At 57.0% G+C, this 24,552-nt stretch overlaps 1 protein-coding gene across 2 annotated transcripts in view; it reads left to right on the top strand.

Moving 5' to 3' along the window:
* The first annotated feature begins 2,667 nt into the window (after window positions 1-2,667).
* The window catches only part of NTN1 (netrin 1), a 103,083-nt gene continuing 81,198 nt past the window's right edge, over window positions 2,668-24,552 (top strand). For both annotated transcript variants that reach the window (XM_027813330.2, XM_055700628.1), the window contains exon 1: window positions 2,668-4,035. In XM_027813330.2, coding sequence (XP_027669131.2) covers window positions 3,012-4,035 — 1,024 coding nt within the window. In that variant the 5' untranslated portion in view covers window positions 2,668-3,011. The remainder of the gene's footprint in view (window positions 4,036-24,552) is intronic.

The following is a 24,552-nucleotide window of genomic DNA, read 5'->3' as shown; positions in this document are numbered from 1 at the left end:
GGGTTGTGAAACGCCGAATAAACCCAGCGAGAAGGGCAGGAGGGAGGCGAGAGCCGCAGCCCGCGCCCGGGCCGCCGGGCAGCACCGTCCCCCCGCGCCCGGTAGCGCCGGATGGTTGTTAAATTAACACCCTGCTAATGGGATTAAGCAGCACCTCGGGATGGCTAGGGAGGTTAGCGTGGGGCAAGTTTTCTTAAACACACCCCCACACCCCCATTTTTTGCTGTGAGGCGGGATAGAACCGTGAGGGCTGCAGGGGCCGGGGGGTGCCCTTTAACAACCCTCCCGGATTTTAAAGAAACGCTGGAATTTCAGCCCTGCCCTGCGCCCGGGGCCTGGTGGCATTCTGGAGGCCGGGGGCTGCGAGACGGTCGCGGGGGAGCGGGGGCAACCGGAGCCAAAACCGCATCTTTCCCAGGAAAAACGCTGGTCCTCGCAGCGGCACCTGCCGCGCTCCGAGCCGGCCCCCTGTGTGTCCCCCCCCGGCACGGGAGCCGGTCGCCCCGTCCTTCCGCCGCCCCGTCCCGCCTCGCACGGGGAAGGGCTGGTCTCCGACACGCGTGGCCGGAGCAGAAGCGCCGAGCGGGCAGAGCGGGGGCTCAAAAACGACGAGCGGGTATGCCCGTAGTAGGCACCGGTGTGTGTGGGGGGTGATTATGGCCCGGATTTGGGGCTCCCGGCTGGGCAAAGCGGCTCTCGGGTACAGCCGGGCGGCTCCGGGGCTGGGCAGCGAGCTCTGTCCCGGAGGACCGCCGGGCTCACCGGCTGGAGTCCCCTGGGCAGGCTCAGGGGGCACAGCCTGCCCCCGTCTCATCCCATCCCATCCCATCCCATCCCATCCCATCCCATCCCATCCCATCCCATCCCATCCCATCCCATCCCATGCCGGGTGCGTCCCCGGGGGTCTCCCGCAGCCGCTTCCCCGTTCTGACCCCGACGGTCCGGGACAGTATGGTCTAAATTGCCCCCTCCCTCCTTCGGGTACCCCCCCGAGCCAGACGGCAGCACCTTCCACTCCCCCCGCCCCCCGCAAATCCGGCTGCAATTCAAGAGCGGGGAGAAAAATCTCTGCGGGGTTGGGATCCACCGGGACTGTGCATGTGTGTCCCGGGTGCGCCAGGCGGCGTCGGGGTCCCTGGGCGGCTCGGGTGGGAGCAGCAGGACTGGGACCCCCCAGTCCCGGGCTGTCCGCATCCCCACAGACACCCCCCTCCACCCCGTCCCTCCGGCAGAGGAGCAGCAAGGGCGCTGGGAGCAGGACGGAGGGGCTGTTTCCCGGGGAAGAGTTAACAAATCCCGGCAGCGGCGGTGCTGGGGGTGGGAGTCGGGGGGATCCGGGGGGGAGCAATGGGGGCAGGGAGGCTGCAGAGCCCCGCTGCCCTGCAGGGAAGGCGGTTGCATTGCCAAAGACGTCCCGCTGGGCTAGCAGGCCCGGGAGCAGATTAATCAGGCACTAATTCAATTTACAACAACCACTTTTATTCAGCTCGGTGGCAAGGAATTCAAAGCGGGGAGAGGGGCGGGCGGAGGGGAGGGGGCGGAGGCCGGCCTGGGGCTCGCCACTGCCCAGGCAGCCCCCCGTCCCCTCGGGCCGCCCTGCCGGGGCTCGCCGGGGAGGGACGGCGCTGCCGTGCCAAGGCTTGAGTGACACGGGTGGGCAGCGCTCCGAGAGAGGGCACCTCCGTTGGAAAAATAAAAGTGCCCTTTTAATCAAGGCGGGAGGGAAGGGGGGTGAGCAGGGCGGCCGGGAGCCGCGGGAGGGAAACTCCTCCGCTCTCTCCCAGGACCATCCCTCCGGGATCTCGGTACCGTCCCATGGGGCAGCGGGTGCCCCCGGCCGGCATCACCGGGGTAGGAAGGAGGCGGCCGTCGGGGGGCTGCTCGCCCGGGAGCCCGGGGCCGGGGCATGGCCCGGTGCGGGACAAGTGCTGTCCTTTAACCCCTTCCTCGCTTGAACGGGGGCGCCGACAAGCTGCAAACCGAGGGAGAGCGGCAAGGGGCGCGGCGCAGCCCCTGTGCCCGGGCTGGACCTGGGGCTGCGCCGGGGAAACGGAGATCAGCCCCCTAACACGACCTGCCGCGGGTCCCCAGGCCCCTTAGCTCCCGTGTCGTGCCCGAGGACTCGACACTTCCCCTGGTTAAACCTCGCCGGCACCGGGTTTTCTCTTCCCGGGGCGAAGTCTCTGGGCCGAGACCCGCGGGGAGCCCCCCCGCAGCGGGCCGGTGTCCGGGAGCGACCCGGGCCACGGGGTCCCGCCCTGGATGGTGGCTCTGCCCCGGGCCCCCATCGCGGTCCGGCTCGGGGGGTCAGGCGCTACCTGGCCCGGCGGAGAAGGGGAGGCCAGCAGCGACCGCATGGAAGAGGGCCCGATCCTGTCGCCCTCGGCGTCCCCGCAGGTATGCGGGGGGCTCCTCCCGGCCGCTGCCCGCCCCTCCTGCCCGCCCCATGCCCTCGGAGCACCGTCAGCTGCTGGGGTGCGGGCAGCCGCGGCCTCCCCCGGCCCGGCCGGGGGCCCAGAGGTGTGGGCGGGGGAGGATGGCCCCTGCCCGGCTCCTCGGGGCGGCTCTGGAGCCCCTCGGCGGCTCTGGCGCCCATCGCCGCGGTGTCAGGGCGGGCTCCGTCCCTCTCCCATCCCCCCCCCGCCCTCCCCGAGGCCTGTGCGTGTGTCTGGCTGAGCCGCCAGTGGATGTCGTTGTTCTGTTCCTTGAGCGCGATGTCACTCCTTTAGCATGACCTCAAACGCGGCGGGGGCTGGGACCGCCAGTCATTCTCCGTGCGAGAGCCGGGGCGGGAGGCAGGCGGGACCCAGCCCCGCCGCCAGCCGCACTTTTGTGGTGCCGCCGCCGCCGCGGTCTCCCCTTTCTCCGCGGGGCTGGCCGCGAGGCGGGCGATGCTCCGCGCTCCCTGAGCCGCCGCACCGCCTCCCTCAGCCGAGTCGCCCCGCGGAGCTGCGCGCTCGAGCGGCGGCTCCGCTCCCTCGGTTGCCCGCGCCGCGCGGAGGTTGCGCAGGATGGCGCGGAGGGGCGCGGAGGCGCCGCTGGCCCTGCTGCTGGCGGCGGCGTGGCTGGCGCAGCCCCTGCGCGGCGGCTACCACGGCGTGAGCATGTTCGCCGTGCAGACGGCTCAGCCCGACCCCTGCTACGACGAGCACGGGCTGCCCCGCCGCTGCATCCCCGACTTCGTCAACTCGGCCTTCGGGAAGGAGGTGAAGGTGTCGAGCACCTGCGGGAAGCCGCCGTCGCGGTACTGCGTGGTGACGGAGAAGGGCGAGGAGCAGATCCGCTCCTGCCACCTCTGCAACGCCTCCGACCCCAAGCGCGCCCACCCGCCCTCCTTCCTCACCGACCTCAACAACCCGCACAACCTGACCTGCTGGCAGTCCGACAGCTATGTCCAGTACCCCCACAACGTCACCCTCACCCTCTCCCTGGGCAAGAAATTCGAGGTGACCTACGTCAGCCTGCAGTTCTGCTCGCCGCGCCCCGAGTCCATGGCCATCCACAAGTCCATGGACTACGGCAAGACCTGGGTGCCCTTCCAGTTCTACTCCACGCAGTGCCGCAAGATGTACAACAAGCCCAGCCGCGCCGCCATCACCAAGCAGAACGAGCAGGAGGCGGTCTGCACCGACTCGCACACCGACGTGCGGCCCCTCTCCGGCGGCCTCATCGCCTTCAGCACCCTGGACGGCCGCCCCACCGCCCACGACTTCGACAACTCGCCCGTTCTGCAGGACTGGGTGACGGCCACCGACATCAGGGTGACCTTCAGCCGCCTCCACACCTTCGGCGACGAGAGCGAGGATGACTCCGAGCTGGCCCGCGATTCCTACTTCTACGCCGTCTCCGACCTGCAGGTCGGCGGGCGATGCAAGTGCAACGGCCACGCGTCGCGCTGCGTCCGTGACCGCGACGACAGTTTGGTGTGCGACTGCAAGCACAACACGGCCGGCCCCGAGTGCGACCGCTGCAAGCCCTTCCACTACGACCGGCCCTGGCAGAGAGCGACGGCCCGGGAGGCCAACGAGTGCGTGGGTGAGTCCCACGCCGCGGGCACGGACACGCCGGCAGGCGCGGGGAGGAGGACAGGGAGAGGGCGCCGAGGTCCCCGGAAGGGCAGGGAGAGGGAGGGGAGAGCGAAGGACCCGGCGGGGGACGGGAAGCGAAAGGCACGGGGACATCCAGAACCCGGCAAGGGACCTTCAGGGACAGGGAAAGAAAAGCACGGGGACATCCAGGGACTCGGCAAGGAGCCTTCAGGGCCGGGCAGCGAAAGGCACGGGGACGTCCAGGGACACGGCGCGCAGCGCAGGGACATCCAGGGACACGGGAAGCGGGACAGGGACACGTAAGGAGACGGACAGCAGGACCAGGGAGACGACACTGAGGTACTCGGGGGCGCAGGACAGAGGAGAGGACACTGAAGGACCCAGAAGCGCGGGGCAGGGGATGTGAAGGCACTCGGGAGCGCAGGGGCTGGGACACCGAGGCGCCCGGCAGCGCAAGGCGGGGGACACTGAGGCACCCGGGAGCTCACTGGTGACAACGCCGAGGGACCCCGCGGTGCAGAGCAGGGGGCACGGGGAACGGGGACCACCGGCCAGGGGACCGCGAGGCACAAGGAATTTGGGGCAGGGGATACCGAGAGCCCCGAAGGCGTGGGAAGGGGGACACCGGAGGCACACGGGGGGGCGAGGCAGGGGACACCAAGGCACCCGGGAGCGCAGGACAGGGGTCACCGGGGGACTCTGGAGCGCGGGGCAGGGGACGGAGGAGACGCGGAAGCGCGGGGCAGGGGACACCAAGGCGCTCCGGCGCAGGGAGAAGGGACACTGAGGAGACCGGGAAAACACCGCTCGTGTCCGGGGAAGCGCTGGGGAGCCCTGGCTGGCTGGGAAGGGTCTGCCGCCCCCGGCAGCTCACGGCCGGGGCTCCCGCAGCGCACAGAGCGCGGCCCGGTCTGGGGATCCGGGAGGTCGCCGGCAGCCCTGCTCCCTGCCCCGGGACACCGCCTGAGCCCCTCCGCAAAGCCCCCAGCTCGCCCGGGAGGCTCTGTGCCCGGACGGGACGGGCTCTGGTCCTTCTCGGAGACAGAAGGCGGCCGGGCGCCGAGGAGGGCAGCTCGGCACAGCCCGCGGCTCCCGTCTCTGCGTCTCCAGGGGGTGCGGGCGGCCCCGGGGGCGGTGGCGGCGTTGTGGGGACTTGAACGAGCCCCAAGGCCAAATGACAACCGGGGAGCAGCCGGTTCGCTCCCTCTCGGACGCGGAACCCGCGCCGTCCTGGCTATAAGCGAGCCCCAGCCGGCGGGCTGTCCCCGAGGGGAAACGGGGCGTCCCTCACCTCTGCCCGGGGTGCAAGGGCGAAGGGTTCGGGGTGTTTTTCCCCTTGAGTCCTCGCACTTCCCGCCGACTGCTCACCCCGATCTTCCATCCCCTCCTCCCCAGCGGGACCCCCGTGCGCTGCTCGTCCCCTCCTCGCTGTCGTTTAGGGGGCCGGGGATCAGCCGTGTGCTGGCGGCTGGGAGTGACCCAGCCCTGGGGTCTGGGATGCGCCCCGGCCCGGCTCAGCTCGGCTCGGCTCGGCTCTCCGCGCCGGGACCCGCTGGCCCCACGGAGCGCAGCACCGGCCGCCGCCGCCGCCTTGTTTACATGGAAAACACGGCCCCGTCTTCCAAAATCTTTACAGCTCCGACGATAGGAAAAAAACCGCGCCGAGCGGCCGGGGTTGGGCTTTTGTTCTTTTTTTCCCTTCTCCTATTTTTCCCCCCCAAATCACAATCAGATGTGTCCCTTGCAGAGCGCAATTTCTTCGCCGGCGCCTCGTACACGGAGGCACGGCCAAGCTTGGGTTATCTGGCGGGGAGAAGGGGCCCGCTGGCCCCGGGGGAAGGTGCGGGGGTCCCGGAGCAGCTGGTCCCCGCCGGGCTGCGGTTCACGTCGGGGTGGAGCGGGCGCGGAGGGGAGATGCCCTTTCCCGGGGGCGGGCGGGCGGCGGGGGCCACTCGGGTTTGCCCCCAATGCCGAGCCGGCCTTTAGCCCCGGTGTGCCCCGGTGTGCCCCGGTGTGCTCACAGCGCCGAGCCGGCCTTTAGCTCCGCGTTTGCTTTCCCTCCGTCCTGTCGGGGTCCCCCCGCCAGGCAGCGCGCGGGGCCGGGGCTCCGCACCTCGACCATTCCCCAGCGCTGCTTCCTCCTCAGCAGCGGGTCCCGGGGAGCAGGGGGGCTCTGCTCCCCCCATGCCAAGGTCCCATCTCACAAGCAGGGACGAGCTCCCTGCGTGCAGAAAAAAAGTTACCGCTGTCAGCGATGCCATAAAATTGGGTGCGATCTCGGGTGCTGTTGGACCCTTTGGTCTACGCCACAGGGCCCTGAAGTGCTCCTGAAAACGCTTCTGTTGAGTTATTGTGCTGGCCCTGTGCACTTACCATCCTTCTCCTTTCCAATTTACTTCCAATAAAAAGGAAACAGTTCCCAGTTTCCAGTAAAACGTGTCACTTTTGTGCCAGGCTTTGCATTTCAGCCCATGCACACTCCTAGCCGCGTCAGACTTCTGCAAATGAAAATCACTCAGGTTTTTTTTTCCTTTTTTGTGCCGACTTTGCTGGGAAGTGAACGTTTTACAAGGATGAAGCTACCATAAAATAGTTTTTCCCCAGCCCGTTTCTGCCGCACGTTCACAGGGGCCATACCTATCAGGCTGCAAAACCAAGCACAGCCAAACAACTGCATCGCCCTGCCAAGCCCACACTGCCTGGAATAATCCCCCTAGATAAAGATCACAATAACCCTATTCAGCTCCCACCCACTTGCTCATGACCATCGGCCCACTCCGCTTTCTCTCCTAAATCCAGAGGGAAAGTCAGGCTTTGCGGTCACCCGAGGGCTGCGCACCCAGCCTGCCCCGGGCAGTGGCAGGGGACCAGCCGTGACGGTGGCGATGGTGCTGGCTGCACGCTGGAGGGATCTTCAGCCGCTGGAGAGGGAAGCCAGAGGTGGCCAGACCCTCCTGAGCAGCACCGATGAGAGGGTGGGTGAATTAGCCAAAATGGCTGAATTTTCCCCAAGTGAGAAGCGTTTACAATTTTTTCACAGAATTTGCTCTTTTTTCTGGAAATTTGTTGTGTTTTTTTTTTTTTCAACCAGAGAGAAAAATCATAGAATGTGTCTGCTTTGCTTAAAAATTTGGGTGTTTTCTTTGGTAAGCCCATTCTCCCTGCCAAAACCGAATCTTTGTTCCTATTCATGCTTATTTGGGGCTGAAAAAGAAACGCGCTGGAGTTTCTGACAAAAAGTCAAAAATTCCCACGGGAACGTTTTTCGTCAGCCAGATCTAATTTTTCTTTATCACTTCTTGCTGCTTGCAAGAGCCCAGGCACCGCACACGGAGAGCACAGGGCCTGGCCCAAGGAGATGCTCTCCAGGGACCCGCTCCTGCAGAAGGAGCCCAGCCAGCAGAGCTTTTCATAGATTCAGGTTCCCATCAACTTTACCTGGCAAATAACTCATCCACATAGAGCTTGGCCTTACTGTCTGCCTTTGGCCGGGCGCCTGGGAGCTAACATGCTCCAGGGAGGACACAGCTTGGAGACAAGCTTGGAGGTCTGTTCTCCATCCTCCCTCTCTCCAGCGTCGCCAGGCTGGCTCCGTTTGCTCAGCGTTGGTCCAGCCCAAAGCCCCGTGTCTCCAACCCAGTTTGTCCTGATGAAGCTTCCAGCTCCCCTGTGAGAGAAGATTGCAGCTGGAAAAGGCCTGAACTAAAATTTTGTCAGAGCTCAACTGCTGGTGAGCTTGTGTGGACACATGAAAATGCAGGCAGGGGCTTCAACCAGATTTCACGGTATCAATAAAATGTAGTCGACGCCACTCCACAATTTTTCACAAACCGCGATGCTGTTTGAGTGCTGGCAATGAACACAGGCAAGCACTGCTTTTGAATACTCCTTTTAGTTTGCATAAAATACTTTTGCATTTGCCGTGGCTGGAGAAAGCACTAGTAGCCAAACCCAGGCTGCAGCCCACTGACAGGCACTTTGAGAATGACCTCCAGGCTCCGTTCCCAGTGCCGGCTCTGGTGCTGCACAGCCCGTTCCCTGCGGGACTGGGAGATGCACCCGGCACCTGCACGTGTGCCTGACGTCAGTGGTGTTTGCAGGTGCTGGGTGCCTCTCGGATTTTGGCCCTATGTGATGCCTAGAGAGTGTTTAACAATAACAAGTGCGACTGCAGCGAGAGAAAGGAAACATATTGTGTTTTCAGATAGGGGATTTGGCACAAGCCGCACGTGAAGCCTGGTGTTAGACAGGCTCTGCTCGGCGGTGTGTGCTGCACTAGGGTTCCCAGGCTGGGATGTGTCTCATGTCAGAGCAATTTCTGAGCAACTCTCTCCTCCTGCTAAAAGGAAACTCCAGCTCAGACAAGGAGGGGAGCAGGAACTACTAGAGAACAGCCTGCCAAAACTCCCGATGAAAAACTTCCTTCCATGCAAACCTGGGGCTTCATCATCTCGGTGGTGGTCCGGGGAGGTATCTGCAGGGCAGTGCTCACTCAAACCACCAGTGGGCTGCCCTTCATCTTCATCACAACCAGGGAAAGCAAACCCTTCCACAGCGGCGTGCTTCTCTCACTCTGGTCCTGCAGAGGGATTTAAGGACTGTGGGATTTCATCTCAGGGAGTTCCTGGTGTCCCTTATTAAATAAGTGATCCCTTTCTTTTAGCCTGCATTAATCATCTCCACTTAAAAAGCCTTCGTGGTTCTCATCCCATCTGTAACTGTTTTCCCCGGGTTTGGCACAGTGGGGTGTGGGTAGTGATGATTCCTTCCCATTGCCCTTGGCCTCTGAATGGCACAAGGAGTCAGGCTGGTGGTGACTGATGGCTTCAGGCCCACGGGAGCATGCCTGCAGCTGTTGCTCGGCTGGGCTAGCAGCCCCCGATGCCTGTCTGGAGGGTCGGGGCACCCCAGGACCACACAGATGAGCAGGAGTCAGGGCAAGTCCTCGGGCCACCGACAGGTGACAACGGTTCACACTGGCTGAGACCCACCAGGGAGAACTGGGCTGGTGGAAGATGTCCTTTCTATCTTCTCCTCTCCTGTGGTGATTCAGGGTTTTGCAAATGGTCCATCTCAGAGGAGGACAAAGGGAGAGGGCTCTGCAGCAGAGTGGGGAGTGCCGTGTGGGTAGGACCAGCAGAGACGGCAGGGAGCTGATCCGGCAGGGCACATCCATTGTACCCTCTTTCCCTTTTGTTCTGGTCACTGTGGAAGGATGCAAGTCAGACAGAGCACTTACATGGCTCTGCACATCCCTCTGTGAGAAGGAGGGTCTGAACGTCCCCAGTGTTCACCCAGCTTATGGCCATATATCTTCCAGAGGGATGGGGAAGGATGCAAGCATCCCTTCTCGCCTTGTAAAGCAGCAGCATTTCTTATCTGAGCAAACAGGCTCTGAGCAGGACTTCCAAGGTGTCCCTGCGGGATCCCCAGGGTGCAATAGCCTCTGCCAGAGGTGGACGCTGCTGTGGCAGCACAGCACAACGTCTCTAGACTGAGCCAGCCAGGCAAGGCTGGCGGGTGCATTTTGGAGCTGCTGTGTGGTGATACTGCCCATTATCTTCTGATGATATTAGGCATACTCACAATTTCTGATATCCAGTCTTTTCTTGTGCCTCGGTTTCCCCATTGATAGAGAGTAAAGGTGGGCTGTGCAAAACACTTTGGACTTGGGGTAAGAAAGGCATGAAGCAGTATCAGCATCCTTGCGTCTCAGGACACACTGCGAGTGGGGCAGCTTCACCAGTGACATGGCACCAGCCAGCAGCTGGAACAGACCCTGTGCGAGCAGGACCTCTCATGGCACCATGTGCTGTCCAAGGAGATGCAAGTCCTTTGCACCCCAGCTGGTGCAGCTCTCGGCGGGTTGTTCTGCGTGCGGAATTGTACAAGCTGTGGGTAACACTGTATTGCTGAGCAGGTGGGTGCTGTAGCCATAGAAATATGGGCCCATAAGATACTGAGACTCCCATTGTAGCCTCCCAAGGGGGCCTTGCATGGGTAGAGCTTTCTCACAGGCTTTTATTCTCAGGAAGCTTAAAGTTAAACTGATTTCCAACAGAAAGGTTTTTACACCAACAAACAAACAAACAAAAAAGCGCAGTTAAGGCTAAAACAAAACCAGGCTTGGCACTCTGGGTTGGACACTTGCCTTCCCTTGAGCTTGTCCACAGCTAATCTCTGCCCTCATCTTTCTGGGCCAAAGCATGTCATCCTTATTCAGCCTACGCTGTCCTCGCTTCAGCAAACTCCCTGTGACCACCCGGGGGGACGTGCTGCCTCTCCGAGGATGGAGCAAGAAGCATGTGGGCTCTTAAATCTTCGTTGCCTCTAGGGATCCTGCTTATGAAAGCACTCCTGGGGTTCAAATTTTCCTACCTGGCCCATGAAGTGGGGCAGCTGGGATGCACAACCCTGTTCTTTATTTCCTTAGTAATGTCCCCTTTCATCCTTGCGGATGGGGGACAGGCTTTCTGACCATGGAGGGGTGCTGTCTTCTTTGGCCCTCGGTCTCTCCTGCCTCCCTTTTGGGATGCCCTGCTTTTCGATACAGTGATTTTGGAGGCTTTTGTGCCTTTTATGGGCTATTGTGTGCTGGGGTTGGGCTGTGCAAGCAGAGTTTTCCTGGGGACCTTCTGGAGGATTTTGGGGTGCTGAGTTTCTTCCCCAGTGAGTTTTGCCTTGGGCGACATACAGGGTGAAAGTTCTTCAGTCAGGACAACTGGAACCAGCTAGTTACCTTCATAGCATTGCAGAGGTGGTGCAGCATTTTCCCCCGTGTTGCTGTCAAATGGCAGAAATAAACTCAAACCAGCCCCAGGATCCACAAAATACCACATCCAACCTTTCCTAGAAAGCACTGATGCAGCTGCCTGCAGTGCTGGATGCACCAGCCCTCGGCACGGCAGGGCTGAGCCCTCAGCGCATGAGGGGGGGCCGGGGGGGGCATTCACAGCCCCCCGACTCGACCCTACCCAGACTATTTATTTGCAGCATGTTCACAGTTGCACCAAACAGGTCCCCTTGATTTTTCAAGCAGCAACAGGGGAGGTAGAAGTTTTGCTGCCAGGATCAACCTGTGCAGGCGGCTTAGATCTGCGAGAAGGGTTCGGCCGTGGTGGAACCCGGCAGTCACATCTGCCTTGTCCCCAGGGTGTCTCCAGAGCGGTGGCTGCCGTTTGGCCTCTGCCACTGCAATCAGCGGGGGACATTTCCTTTGCATAACCCGAGCTCCCCTCCCCGAGCATCCCTGCCAGATCCCTGCTGCTTCCCGCAAGGCAGTGTGGCAGAGCCGGGACGCCTGGCACGGCTGCGGGGCTCAGCCTGGCGCTGCAGCCCGGGGTTAGGGGGAACACCGCTCTCCGCTGGAGCCGGGATCAAAGCACAGCTGGGAAAGAAACAGCCCAGCTCCTCACCCGGTGCAAACCCAGCTCTGTCCGGTGGCAGTGCCTCAGCCCCACTAGCGACGCTCCACAACATCCCCTGATGGCTGGGACCCGGCTGAAGTGACAGGCAGGCTTTTAAAAAGGTATCTGTATAACAGCTTCCAGTTATCGGGGAATTAGGGTGCCCTGGGGACTGATAAGGAGACAGGGAGGCTTTCCCTGCGCTGAGCTGGTGTAGCCGTGGAGGCTGTTGGGGGACCGGGGCAGGGGGCTTGGCTGCTCTCGCTCGTGTCCCAGCTGGGAGCAGCCCATGTTTACGGCAGAGATCAGCAGCACGAAGGGCTCAGCCACACGCCAGCTGGGAGTTTGCGTTAGGCTCAGTAGAAGGTAGAGGATTAACTTGGGGGGAGACGCGGAAATCTTCCCTTTTTTTAGCAGATGCTCAAGAAACAGGTTCTAACCTGGGAGAGCACGAGCACCCGTGTCGGCAGTGGGTCGGGGGTGGAGGGGGCACACAGCTCGGCTGGAAACTTGGTTTATGGATTTATTTTGAACAGCACTGGTTTTAGTGGAGACTGGAGTTTAAAAACTGATGGAGTAATGGGGCCAGAGAGACTGGTTCATCCTGGGGCTCAGTGGGGATGGTGCTGGGCACCCCAAGGTCTCAGCTGGATCTGGAGGGTCTGCTGCATCAACAGCGCAAACTAGGCACAAAATTGCTGCTGCTCACAGCATGCACCTGTGCATTGTGGCTGCTGCATCGCTGGGGAGAGCAGGAGGCAAAGAAAACAATAGATAGGGAAAGAGCCCAGCTTCATGTCCCACGCACAGCTGTGAGAGTGGGGGGGTGCAGGCAGAAGTTTTCCTTTCACATTTTTTCAAATTGTCTTGTGTATGCTGGGCGGGTTGAAAATCATATCTGCATCGCCCTCCTTGATACAGGGTTGGAAGCTGGGGAAGGAAAAAACCTCTTTTTCACTTTCTCCTATAAGCGCAGGGTCTTTTTAAATTATTTCACGGCAGGTTATAGGCTGGAACGCACCTCTGGCTTTGCCCCCTGGCCATTGTCACCCAGGTTGTGGCATCAGCCAGAGAGGGATCCCCTTTCGTGCTGAGCCTGGCGCAGGGACAGGGTGCCCCGGGGTGCTATGTGGGGAGCCGCAGCTCCCAGCCCCACTCCAGTGGTGTGCCCCTGGGGATGGAGGAGCTGGTAATGGTAAAGGATGAGCCCAGGGGACCTTTGCCATCTTCTGCCAAAACCGAGAAAATTGCCAAAAATTGCCAAAAATGCAAGAGAGAGAGAGATTGTGCAGGTAGGCGGGTGGGGATGCCAGTGTGGATGGGGGTGAGCAGCCTTGGGGATCCTTGCCTGAGGGTCTGAGCTGCTGCATCAACCTTGTTTGGGGAGAGGAGGGTGGAGAGCCAGGAGCCTACACTCAGTACCCCCAAATTCACCTAGAAATGGGTAAAAATGACATGAGGGGCAGAAGCAGCCAAGGGACTGGTGCAGGCTGTGAGCAGCCAGGCTCTGCGCATTTGTCCTTTTATTCCTTTTGATCCACTGCGGGCAGCTGCTGGGATGGGAAACACTTTCTGATGGCGGAGAAGTAGACACAGTTTTGACACTGGTGCATGATAGAGTGGGAAGGACACTCCCCAGTTTCTCAGGGCACTAGGGACTGGGGGGATTTTTTTCCCTCCCTGTCCCAGGTGGGAATTAGAGAAGAAATGCAGGAGAAGAGCTGCTGGCTGAGCAGTCCCCGCTCCGCATACTCGCTCTCCGGGCTGCGTGCCATATCTGTGCTGGGTCTGTGAGCTCCCAGCTTGTGCGAGGCGAAGCCCAGCTGTTCTGTCCCCGATCACCATCTTTACACATGCCTGTGTACTCCAGGTTCACAGATTTGGATGGAAAGGTGGATGAGGAGTCCATGTAATTTTCCCCGTGGCATTTCAGAGCCATCCATCACCCAGATCCTACCAGGCTGCACTCCGCAGCACCACGTGGATCATTGTGATCTGTACATCGTTTTGACTGAGTTTGACTGTTTTCATGGAAGCTCTGTGGGGTGAATTAATGTCCTTTAATGTCAGCTATTACCTGTCCAGGTATTTAGGGTCAGTCTTAGGCGTGGATGGAGACATCAAGGACAGAGCATCTGAGCAGAAAAAGTTTTTTTTTTATACCCACTGGGGATTGCCCAGTGCCCGGCAGCCTGGTGCAGCACCTTGGTTTGTGCTCGCAGCCCCAGTTCTTTCCTTCAGGGTTTAGTGTATGATGCTCTGGGAAGAGCTGAGCCATGCTTGCAGGGGGATGAGGAGGGGTGAAGGAGAGACAGTGCAGGCAAGTGAGCTGAATCTCCCTGTTCTCAGCCTCTTCTTCTCATTGCTAGATCCACCCTAGACCCCACTCTCCGTGCAGGGAGACTCTTGCTCTTCCTGGACCCCTGGCCGCTGCAGCATGCAGCAATGCATAACCAGAAGGAGCCTCTCCCAGAAGCAAATCCAGTCCTGAGGAATGTGACAGAGGGATCAGTAAACGGAACACAGGAGAAAAAGGTCAGGTTTTAAAAATCAGACATAGTGGTGCAGCAGATGAGCAGAGCAGCCCGTAGAGCATCCTTGGGATGGTCGGAGCCGGCTGCTCCCTCCTGGTGCTGGCAAGAGGCTGTTGTTTTCCAGCCTGATCTGATAAGCGGCGTGGAACCAGCCGGGCAGCCGTCGTGCATTTTGCCTTCCTCTGGTGTTGCAGGCTGTCCTGAGCCAGGCTGTTTACTCCGTTGTTCGCCCGCCCTTTTGCAATAGGGAGTCAGTTCTGGTTAATGTTGGAGATTGTAACATGATTACCGAAAGTCTCATGAAATTAAATCACTTTGCTTCAAAGCGGCCAGGGAGGGGGAGCGTCTCTCTGGCAGCGGGGATGGCCGAGCGGATATTGAAAGCAGACTGGTAGCCAGTATTGCATCGCACACAATTGAGCTCTGACAGTGTGAAGGCAAATACAAACAGCAGCTTGTGTTTGCACACAAAGGCTCTGTGCACCAGTATCCCTGGCCCTGTACTTTACACCCTCGGCTCTTGGGCAAAAAGTCCTGGGAGGGTAGGAGGGAGGGAAACGCCACTGAATATTTAGAAATGAATTGAACTGTGCAAACATGCCATTGGGAAGCTCTCAGTGTAACGCTTTGGATCAGCTACCCGCCGGGGCTGGAACACAACTGCTGGACTTGAAAGGGCGACTTTCACGCTGAAGCAAAACTGGACAAAAGAAGATAAATGAAACGGGCTCCCGGCGGGGTTTGGTTTGTTTGTTTTTGTAACTCGGCTAATATTCCCACATTGTTCAGCCCAGTGGCCCAATGTCTGTCCTTCACACACTGCTCGTAAATCGGGGCTAAGCAGGCAGCGCAGGCAGCAGGCGGTGCAGGGCAGGGAGGGGATGAGCTCCTCCAGCCCAGGGCCCTGGGGACCGTCAGGTTGTCCCTTGCGGCCGTCATAGTGCAGGGAGTTGGATGCTCAATGTCTACAGGGTTGCAATCACGCTGCGCTGTGCCAGGAAGGTCTGAGCCGGAGTGGTGATACACAGCCCTGCTAATTCCCAGGCGAACCTGGATTTAACTCTGTTAGCAGCTGAGCGTGGCGTCTTCTGATGATTTTCATGGAGCTGGCAGCAAATCTGCGGAGATTTGCCCAGGCGGGGACCTCCCAGACAAACTGCGGATGCCAGTGGTGATGTGTCAGCCGTCTCCATCCCGTGGTCCAGCAGCAGAGCGAGGAACAGTGCTCTTCCTCTCTGCACCGTGTGCGTGCCCAGGGGTGTGTGTCCGTGGGACTCAGAGCCTGCCCAGGGCTGGGGGGATGCTTCTTTAGTGGGATGGACCATGCCTGCAGGATCAGGGAATTGCCAGGTCCTAAAACCAGCCCTGGTGGACACAGCCAGGTTAATACAGGCGCTCATTTGGTTTTAGAGCAAAAAGATCCCCAAATGCAAGCTTCCTGAAAATTCCCTTGACCCCAGGATTTTAGACAAAGAAGCAAGGCTAATACCACAATATTTCTCTGGTTAGCACTGAGTAAGCAAAAACTTAATAATCAGCTGCATAGCAGTTTTGATCAAATAAAATGGCAAAAATAGCGACACCTTTAAAACCTTAAATAATGCTTAATATGCTCCGTAGGATTTACTTTTCACAAGCCTCTGCAAAACCATCAAATGCTCACAAAAATTGGCAAACTGATTTCTCCAGAAATCCAGCCCCCCAAGTGAACTGTTTGTTAGTCTCCACTTCACAAAGTTTCACCCAATCAAAAAAAAAAAAAATCCCGACAAAACCCCAGACGGCACATCACGTGCTTGGGGCGACCAAAGAAATCCCCTGATTTGGGTGACCAATGAATGTCCCCAGTAATGAAAAGCGAACAATTTGTCGGCAGCCCATGCACTTGAAAACGAATGATCCAAATTATTCAGCAAGTCTCCCTGGATAGTGAATCCATTGAAAGGGGATCGAGACAGAGTCATAAATTATTCATTACCCAAAGGAGAATGAAATGCATATAATCATAACAATAATAATAACAACAACAATCGTAACACTAATAATAGCAACAAGAATTCAGCCAGCTCTGCTGAGAGAACCAGGGAGGCATGGAGACTCAGACTTTATTTTCCCTTTATTCCGGCACTGCTTTAGAGCAGCTGTGTTAAATAAAGGAATGTAAAGTGGGTCGACATTTGGAATAAATGTATTTGTCGCCAATAATTTGACTCGCTTGCCTTGACTAGGGGTGATGTAGTTTGTACTCTAGTCCTTGGCAGCGAGGAGGTCCATGAACTCACACGCATCACTGTTAATTGCTTAATATAATGAATTTCTCAGGGTCCTGGACTACTTTTAAGGAGTTTGTGGAAGTGGCTGTAGCGGAGGCATGTACTGTACCACTGTCCCTGGAAAATTTATAGGTGTCCACGAACTGAAAGAGAAGTGGAAAGAGCTGGCCTAACACATAGCCCCGGGATTCGACTCTTCCTGACTTGAATGGGACCTTGATTGCAGAGTCACCCGGGACCCATTGAGGCAGTAAGAGAGCTAAGGAGAGGCCACAACACTTGTCACACAGCCCGCGAGTTTCCTGTTGTCGCTGGCACGCATGTTTTTGGCTGGAAAAACTCCGCCGCAGATACGCCATGTGCCTGAATTTGGTGCGTTTCAGCTCTCCATCGTTTTGCTGCCCTTGGGACCCCAGGTTTCATTTGGGCATCTTTTATTTGGGACCCTCTTCCACCAGCCCTGCTGGAGGGATTTGCTCCAAGGGGAGCGCGCTGCTGGATGATGGCTGGGCGATATTGAAGATTCAAATACATTTATATGCTTGCACCGTGTTGTAAAGTGCCCGACTACAACTTTGGCATGCAAATGAATTCCCGTTTGCAGCAAAGGGGCTCAGCCATGGCACTCGGCCATCTCCCAACGGTTTCCCACAGGTTGCCCCGTGTTCGCAAGGGGGGGTTGGAAGGGCTGTAGGGTCCCTTCGCTGCTGTTGGGCTTCCTCAGAGCTTTCTCCACTTGCTGCTCTCAGCAAGGAGAGGGGAGGGGTCCTGCTCTTTCATGCACACAGAAAAAAAATGGCATTTTTCAGGCTAAGAAGTAGCAAGTTGGGCCAGGAAGGAGCTAAGCTCTTAGCCCGTAGGGCTCCATCAGCTTCAGGTGCTGTGGAGGGTGCTCAGCACCCACACGGTTTGTGTTGAACAGGTCACAGACTGCAGCAAAGTGAGGCAGGTTTGGCATGACAGAGCCAGCCCGTGGCGGGTGTTTTAGAGCCTGGTGTGCCAAAAGACATAGTCCTGGAGCCTGGTTTCATGTGCTTGCTGAAAGAGTCTGCAGCTCAGGCTCAGCCCTGCTCAGGTGGGGGAAGGTGTGAGAGGCTGGGGGAGATGGGGGAGAGGCAGAGGAGGGTCCAGGGCTGGCTCAGGGTAGGGGGGGCACAGCAGGGTGCCCGTCCGCTGAGCCTGGTGCCGGCAGGCGCTGGGGTTTTGTGCCGTGGTGGTGCCTCTCCCCATGGCCACAGCAGGGGAGCGGAGCTCGTTGATCCTCTGCTGACGGGCAGCTGTAACGCAAGAAGGAGAAGAAAGAGTTCCTGCTGGCATTTTTGTTGGAAGTTGACTGTGTATTAAGCGGAGCACGGTTTTCATTACCGGCTCCATTTTGGTACAATAAATCACGAACTAGAAAACACACTTTTGGCCTAGATTCTGCCCTCAGTTATGAGTGGCAGTAACCAGAGGCAAAATCCAGCTTCGGCTTCAGCGTTGCGGCCCATATGTTCACCTTTTGGAATTAATTTCTTCTGGTAATTTCTGTGTAATTATACAGCATTGAAGGCTGATTATATGCTTCCTCTCATGGGCAATTAATATTGCTGATCTAGTGCCAAGGGTGCACTTTGCACTGTACGAACCCGTGAAGAGAGACAAGCTCAGCCTCCAGCGCCCGCTGCAAGGTGACAATCTGGACCCTGTTACCTTTGGTGAGGGCACTCTGCCCCCATCCCCACCCCCCGAGTCCTCGGAGGAGACAGGGCCACCAGCTAGCAATTTACCACAGACCTACCACTTGCTGTTCAGCCATAGAAAGAACATGGAGCGTTTGTGTGAGCTCCAGCTGCTGCTGAAATATTTGGGAGGTCATTTCTGCCGAGCAGGCTGAAGAACCTGTAATTGCAACAGATGCTATCCGGCGGCGGCAGCCCTGTGGGTGAGCAGAGCGGCTCATCTCCCCAGAGCAATAATCTAATTTATATCTCCTAAGACAGTTTTATTTTTCTGAATTACCAATGCCTTTTTCTGCCAGAGAACTGGCAGATCTGTGAAAACTCCCTGGGGGCTTCGGCCGCAGCCCTTGCTCCTGCTTGAAACAGGGGGAGTGCAGAGTCGTAAAAGAAACTTCTTGCGTGGGGTTATGGTGCCTATAAAATTAGCCCCGTTAGAAGCTGGCTGCCCATTTAAACAAGCAATTTAAATGGATAACAAAGGCATCCCCTCGCTCCCCTCACAGCTTCTGTAAAAAAACTGAGTTTAGCTAGATGGAAAGGAGAACAGCAATGTGTTTGCTTGAGTCAGACTTCTACGCGGCTCGGCTGCTGCTGCGGTGTTTGGATTCGTTTGCTTCTTTCTGCATGCAAACGGCTTCAGTTCCAATGAGATGGAGAGAGAAAGCAAGTGGGAGGAGGAGAAATCATTTCTAGTTTCACCACCCATTTCCGTGGGCTTTGGATGAAGCTCTGCTCTCCCTCTGTGCAATTTGTTCTCCCTGCCTGGGTTTGGGCAGAAGGTCGGGCTTGGCTGCATGTGGGCTTTGCTCACACTGATGAATTTGCCTCTGTTCTGCCAGATGCAACAACATAATCCTGAACAGGAGAGTCTGAAACCAAGCAGGGAAGGTGCTGCCTCCAGGAGTTTGGCTGCCCTGATGGCTGGGGTGCGGGGTCACCCCTGCAACCCCTCCTTTGCAGGGGGAGGGCTCCCCCAAAGGCAGCCACAATATTTTGCAAGGTGGTGGGGCACGGGTCATGCAGCCACTAGCTCCCCTGCAGCTCCAGCTGCTTTCTTAGGGTGCCCAAATGGGGGAAGCAGCAATTTCACCTCCCTTGCCAGTGCCTGGGGCCAGTTCTGCATCCCGGGCTGCAGGGAGACAAGATGAGCTTTGATAGTGGAGTCCTCTCTACTCATGCCCTGGTATAGTTCCCCAGCTCTGAGATTCACTGCCAGGGGAAAATTAATAGAAAAATGTGGAAAAAGAGAGGATTTCTTCTATATCTCCCATGCATCTAGCAAAGAGCAGCTCTGAGAATCAGATTCACTAGGTCAGGGGAGTGCAGCCTCATTGTGTGCACATTCCCACCTCTGCAGTAAGTATTTATATGTCACTCCGTCATGTCTGTGCTTGGGAGCTTAAAATAAGCTCCTCATGCTCAGTCCCAGCTTGAGATCCCAGGCAGCAAAATGCTACCCAAGCCACACATTGTCATTAGGTTTCAGAGTGAACGCTTCCTCGTGAAGGTGAGAGCAGCTTGTCCGTGCTAGCTAGTGCCACCTGTTAGCTGTGACAGCATCATCTGTTCTCAGGCAGCTTTCACCTGCCTCCCCAGACCTCAGCTCCCAGGTTCACGGGCTCACATTTTCCCTTACTCCTTCCTTTCATGGCGGCTGAGAGAAGCTGGGAAAAACAGGCGCTGAAACCCACGTATGGCAAACAGAAAAAATAACCAAATCACTCATAGGAGAGAAACCTGGCTGGTTTCACCCTGCACCAGGACCATGCAGCCAGGTGCTAAGGCTGTGCATGGATCCGAGCGGTTCCAGGGGGGATGCAGGAACAGTCTGAGGTCTGTCCCTGTCCCAGGGTGGATGCTGGGGAAGCAGCTGCTGACCATCCCTCCAGGCTCCCAGCCTCTGAGGCAGCCTCCTGAGAGTTTAATTTTTGGGAAGCTTTAACATCTCCAGCTTACCAAGTGCTGAAAGAAAGGTCAGCTAATCCTTCACAACATTTGAATGAATTCAGGCCCAGAAGTGAGATTACTAAACAGGGGAGTGGGAGGCCAGGAGAGCTGCATGGATACAGGGATCCTTCCCATAGTCAGGCCTGGCTTTCTAAAGAAATGGACCTTTTATTTTGGTTCTCACCCCACGGGAGGAGGGGAGGGGGGTGGGCAGACATGGCTAAAGCACCCAACTCCCCTCCCCCAGCAGCAGCCCTGCGAGTGCAAACGCTGGCAGGGCTTGGCGGACAGGAGCCCTGAAAGAGCTGGGTAAGGGTCCCTGTCCGTGGGGTGGGCAGCCGGGGTGTCCTCTGGAGACTGAGAAGCATCTGTGGCTGAAGCATTCCCACTAGATATCCTGCTCAGGGTATCAGCTCAAGCATCTGGGAAGAAAAACCCAAAAAACCAGGGTCCTCGTGTCCCTCCTGGCTGTTTGGGTGGCTTTGGACCCATGTCTTAGAAGGCACCGAGGTCCTAGCGCTTCCTTTGCCCCGACACCTAGACGCTGCTGTGCAGGGCGATGCTGGCTGAACCCATGAATTTAAGGCAACGTGGCCATTTCTGCGTACACACCACTTGCCGCTGTGCTTCAGGTCCCCATTGTGTGACACCCAGAGGGGCCACCAGAGGACCGAGCTGTGTCCGAGCCCAGCTGAGCAGGGCAAGGTGGGTGCCTGGCCACCCTTGGGTGCAGCACCCCTTCCTGGGGATGGGAGCAGGCACTGTGCCCATGGGCACCAGTCCCAGGGCCATGCTGGGGCAGTGGGGCAGAGCAGGCAGCCCCTTCCTAGGCTGCACCCACACATCTTTGTGAACCCCTGGGGTGATGACATGACAGGACCACTAAGGACTCGCTTTTCTTCTGCAAATCCACTGTCCCTCTCAATGCTGGAGGAGCAGAACCCATTGAATGCAGGCAAGCAGCAGAGCCCCGGGATGTGGATGCGCAGCGGATGAGCCATGGTAACCTGGCTACAAGTGTGACAACGCAGACACCCAGACCCCAGCCTCCCTGCCAGGCTCCCCAGGCTCCCCAGATTGGGTATTCAGGCCACAGGGTTTTCTCTATTGACCTCGAAACACTGTTCTGCATGGGAGAATTTTCTTTCTTTCTCTCTTAGTAACTGCAGAATCAAGTGTTTGCAGTTGGAAACTTTCGCTACCACAACAGCAAGCTGGTAATTCAGCCAGGAGACGCTTGCCCAGTGGTGGGCCTTCAGTTCCCAAGGTCCAGGGGTCAGCTAGGAGAAAACGGAGAGGATGCTTTTTTCAAGCACTCTGAGATGACTCCAGCAAGGTGGGATGCTCCATCACCATGAGAAGAGCGCCCAGTACCATCACATCAGGCAAGAGCTGCCAGGTCCTGCTCCAGCCCTCTGTCTTCCCTGCAAGGCACTGGTTGCCATTCTCCAGCTTGCTGGGGATGTCTGATGGAGAAAGCCAATCCAGCCAAGAGAGCTCCATTTCAGCAGCCCCGAGGTCAGACTTTCTCCATAGCTTTTCTTGCAGGCATCCCGTAAGATTAGGCTGTAGCAGTGGCTGAAATGCCGTGTGATCCCATCAGCGCTGGGTTAAGTGTGCCATGCTGAAGGTTTGCAGGTCCCACGGAAAGCTCAGCAATTCCCAGCTACTCCAGGAAAAAAGGTACTGGGAGACTGAGGGCTCAGCCCTGCTCAGCACCCTGTGGGACTGCATGGTGCTCCCTTGGTCCCTGCAGATCCCTCCTGCAGGGATTAAAGTCTTCTTGGTGCTGGGGAAGAAGGAACTGTGTGATGAGATGTTTTAATAACAGCTATGAGCACAGCCATACAGATCTGTTCTGTATGATCATATCTGTGATGCTGTGAAATGCAATGTTTAATTGCATGATGATGTATATAATGACTTGGATTCTGAGAGTCCTGGACAGTAAATGCCCAAATTACAGCTAAAAAATATATAAACTCAGCCCCAAAATGTGGCATTCACTGGCAGGATCATCACAGGGACATGAAGGTACACTGCAGGGCTCTGGGATGTACTGGAGCTGCCAGCCAGGAGCAGCTTTCCCTCAGGATGATACCTGTCAAAGGCCATAGAGGCACCCTGGGGCCACCAGAAGCATTTTTGAGAACAACCTGCTGGGATTAGCGCTTGCAGGCAGAAGGCAGCAGCAGCTTACACAGAAGGAGAAAGGTGTGGGGCAATCGTGAGCAGCAGGTTTAAAACCAGCCCCATGTGGTTTTCTGGGAGGTGTTTTTCTTTCCAATTGTGGGGTAGTTTCCAACTGCAGCCCTGATTAAAAAACAAACCAAATTGATGCTGGAGTATCTGAATGTGACATCTGGTGTGACGTACAGTACCTGCCCTGGGGAAACTGAGGCATGGGTGGGGGAACTAATCAATGAGCAATGCAGTGGCAACCAGAGAGGCTCCTGGTCCTATGTCTCTTCTTTTCCTGAATCGGTGTTACTCCAATTCTTGGATTCTTGGTTTACTGGGAAGGAAGAGAGAGGAGACTCATCCTCACTGTGCTGGGGAACATTAACATGAAGTTTGAGGTACACAGCGTTTCAGGGGATTCACGTTTAGCTCAGCCTGATCTCAGTCTGGGCTGGTTTCAGGTATATCGGAAAATTTCCATCCACATCTTGCAGTGCCTGAACTTCTCTAAGTGTTAACTACAGGCATCTGTGGAAGATGCATAGCGAGTCCCTTACTCTGAGAGGAAGGCTGGGGGTGGGGAGGGGATTGCCAGGGGAGAAGGAGAAGAGCCCAGCTCTGTCTTCTGCAGGACCAGAGGGTGCAGCCCCTGCCCATGGCCAGGGTGAGTGTCCCCTCCTGCCCTCCGTTCCCGCTGTGAGCTCATCCCAGCCTCCCTGTCAATCCCCTACGCAGCTACCGTGTCCTCCGCAGACGTTGCCCCCAGCTATTCAACCACTCTCCGGATCATTAAACATATTGAGCAACACCAGTCCTGTGACTGGTTAATTAGTAAGGAGTTGACTAATTAGTTAATCATGTTTACCGAGTGCTTTGAAAGTGCTCAGTGTTATTATTTTTAATTATGACTGTGCCCCAGGCGCTGTTCACCTCCCTGCATGCCAAGCCTTGCAGGGTTCAAACGCTTTGTCTCCGCTACCGGAGGCTGGTTTTAAGATGGGAATTTGCCTCTTATACTCTGGTTACCAGGTTTCCTTAACAGCCTCTTGTGTGGGATTTTAGAAAAGCCCCTCACAAAGTCTTCATATACCCTGGCACACTTAACTCGCTCTTTCAAAGCCATCTGAGCCATTAAGAGGCAGGACTGGCTCTTGTAAAGCCATACACAGTAGTGCCTTTGTGCACACCTCATTCCCCATCCCTCTCCTGACCTTAATAAAAGATCAGCCCATATCCAGACTTGCTCTCCCATTAGATATATTTTTATATTGATATATAGAAAGCACCTATCACCATACTGATAGCCACCCAGCCCAGGAGGCTCCAATCGACAGTGCCATGGACACCTCCAATTCAGGAGCCTCCCACCCTGTGTGAGAGAAGCCAAAGTTTCCCACCAAAAGGAAGGCAAGGTTATTCCCACAACTGACTTCAGGCTGGTCAGAAGGAGAGGACAGTTTTGGTGGAGGGCAGGAGGAGAGAGTGTACTGCAAAGATTTCATCTACTGAGAAGAATGTGAACAGGGTTTGTTAGGGCATCTCTGAAGAATCAACAAGTTCAATCATCTTGGGACTTTTTTAAGTCGTAAAGATGTCATCAGCTCGTTAAGCAATGTCATAAAGAGCCCCAGCCACTTATCACTGTGCAATCTGAAGAGGAGTCTTCTAGCACCAGCTGCAGAAATAAGACCCACCTCCACACAGCACCGAGATAGAAGAAAATCTGGCGCTTGAGCAGACAACAAGCTATAAAAGTCACACAGGGCCGCCACAGGAGCAGGCTTGGGGAACACTTCTGTCTCCGTGAGTTGATCAGGGGGGCACATGGCCAGCCGGAGTACATTGTATGGGCACTACTCCAGGACGTGGCTGCTTAGTACTGCTGCCTTCACCCAAAACCCTGCAGTCCTCAGGCTGCAGGTGGGGGCTCTTAGCTTGTACTTTTCTGGAAGGCTCATAGCGGTGTGTTGTCAGGGCTTACCATTGCCAGGTAACACTCATTAAATGACTGCTGCCATCCTTGACCTGTGCTTAGGGTGATGTGTTTGCAGAATCACAGATGTGCTGTTTGGAAAGTGGGAAGATATTTCTCCTTGCACTCTGAGTTTCCTTCTTGGAAATTCTTCCTCATTTCACAGCTGCTAATGCAGGCCAGAGCCACACACCTAAAGTGGGCATCAGCTACAATGCCAGCAAGAAGTGGGGGTGAATCCCAGCCTGCAGGCTTTGTAACTGGCCCTTAGACTGGCCATACTGGTCAGAAGAAAGGACCTGTTGATGCAGGATCCTGTTTCCAACCTGAGCAGCACCAGCCTTGGGAGGTGTTTTGAGTATGGGGCAGCCATGTAGCAACAGCTGGCTGGTGTATTCTCTGCAGTTTAGGGCTTTTTGAACAAAAGATGGCATCCTTGCAATTAGTTCTAGTAGCATGTTAGTAGTAA

Source organism: Falco cherrug, chromosome 1, assembly GCF_023634085.1.
Source record: "Falco cherrug isolate bFalChe1 chromosome 1, bFalChe1.pri, whole genome shotgun sequence".
NCBI classification, from domain to species: Eukaryota; Metazoa; Chordata; class Aves; order Falconiformes; family Falconidae; genus Falco; species Falco cherrug.
This window is presented reverse-complemented; position numbering and strand designations above follow the sequence as displayed.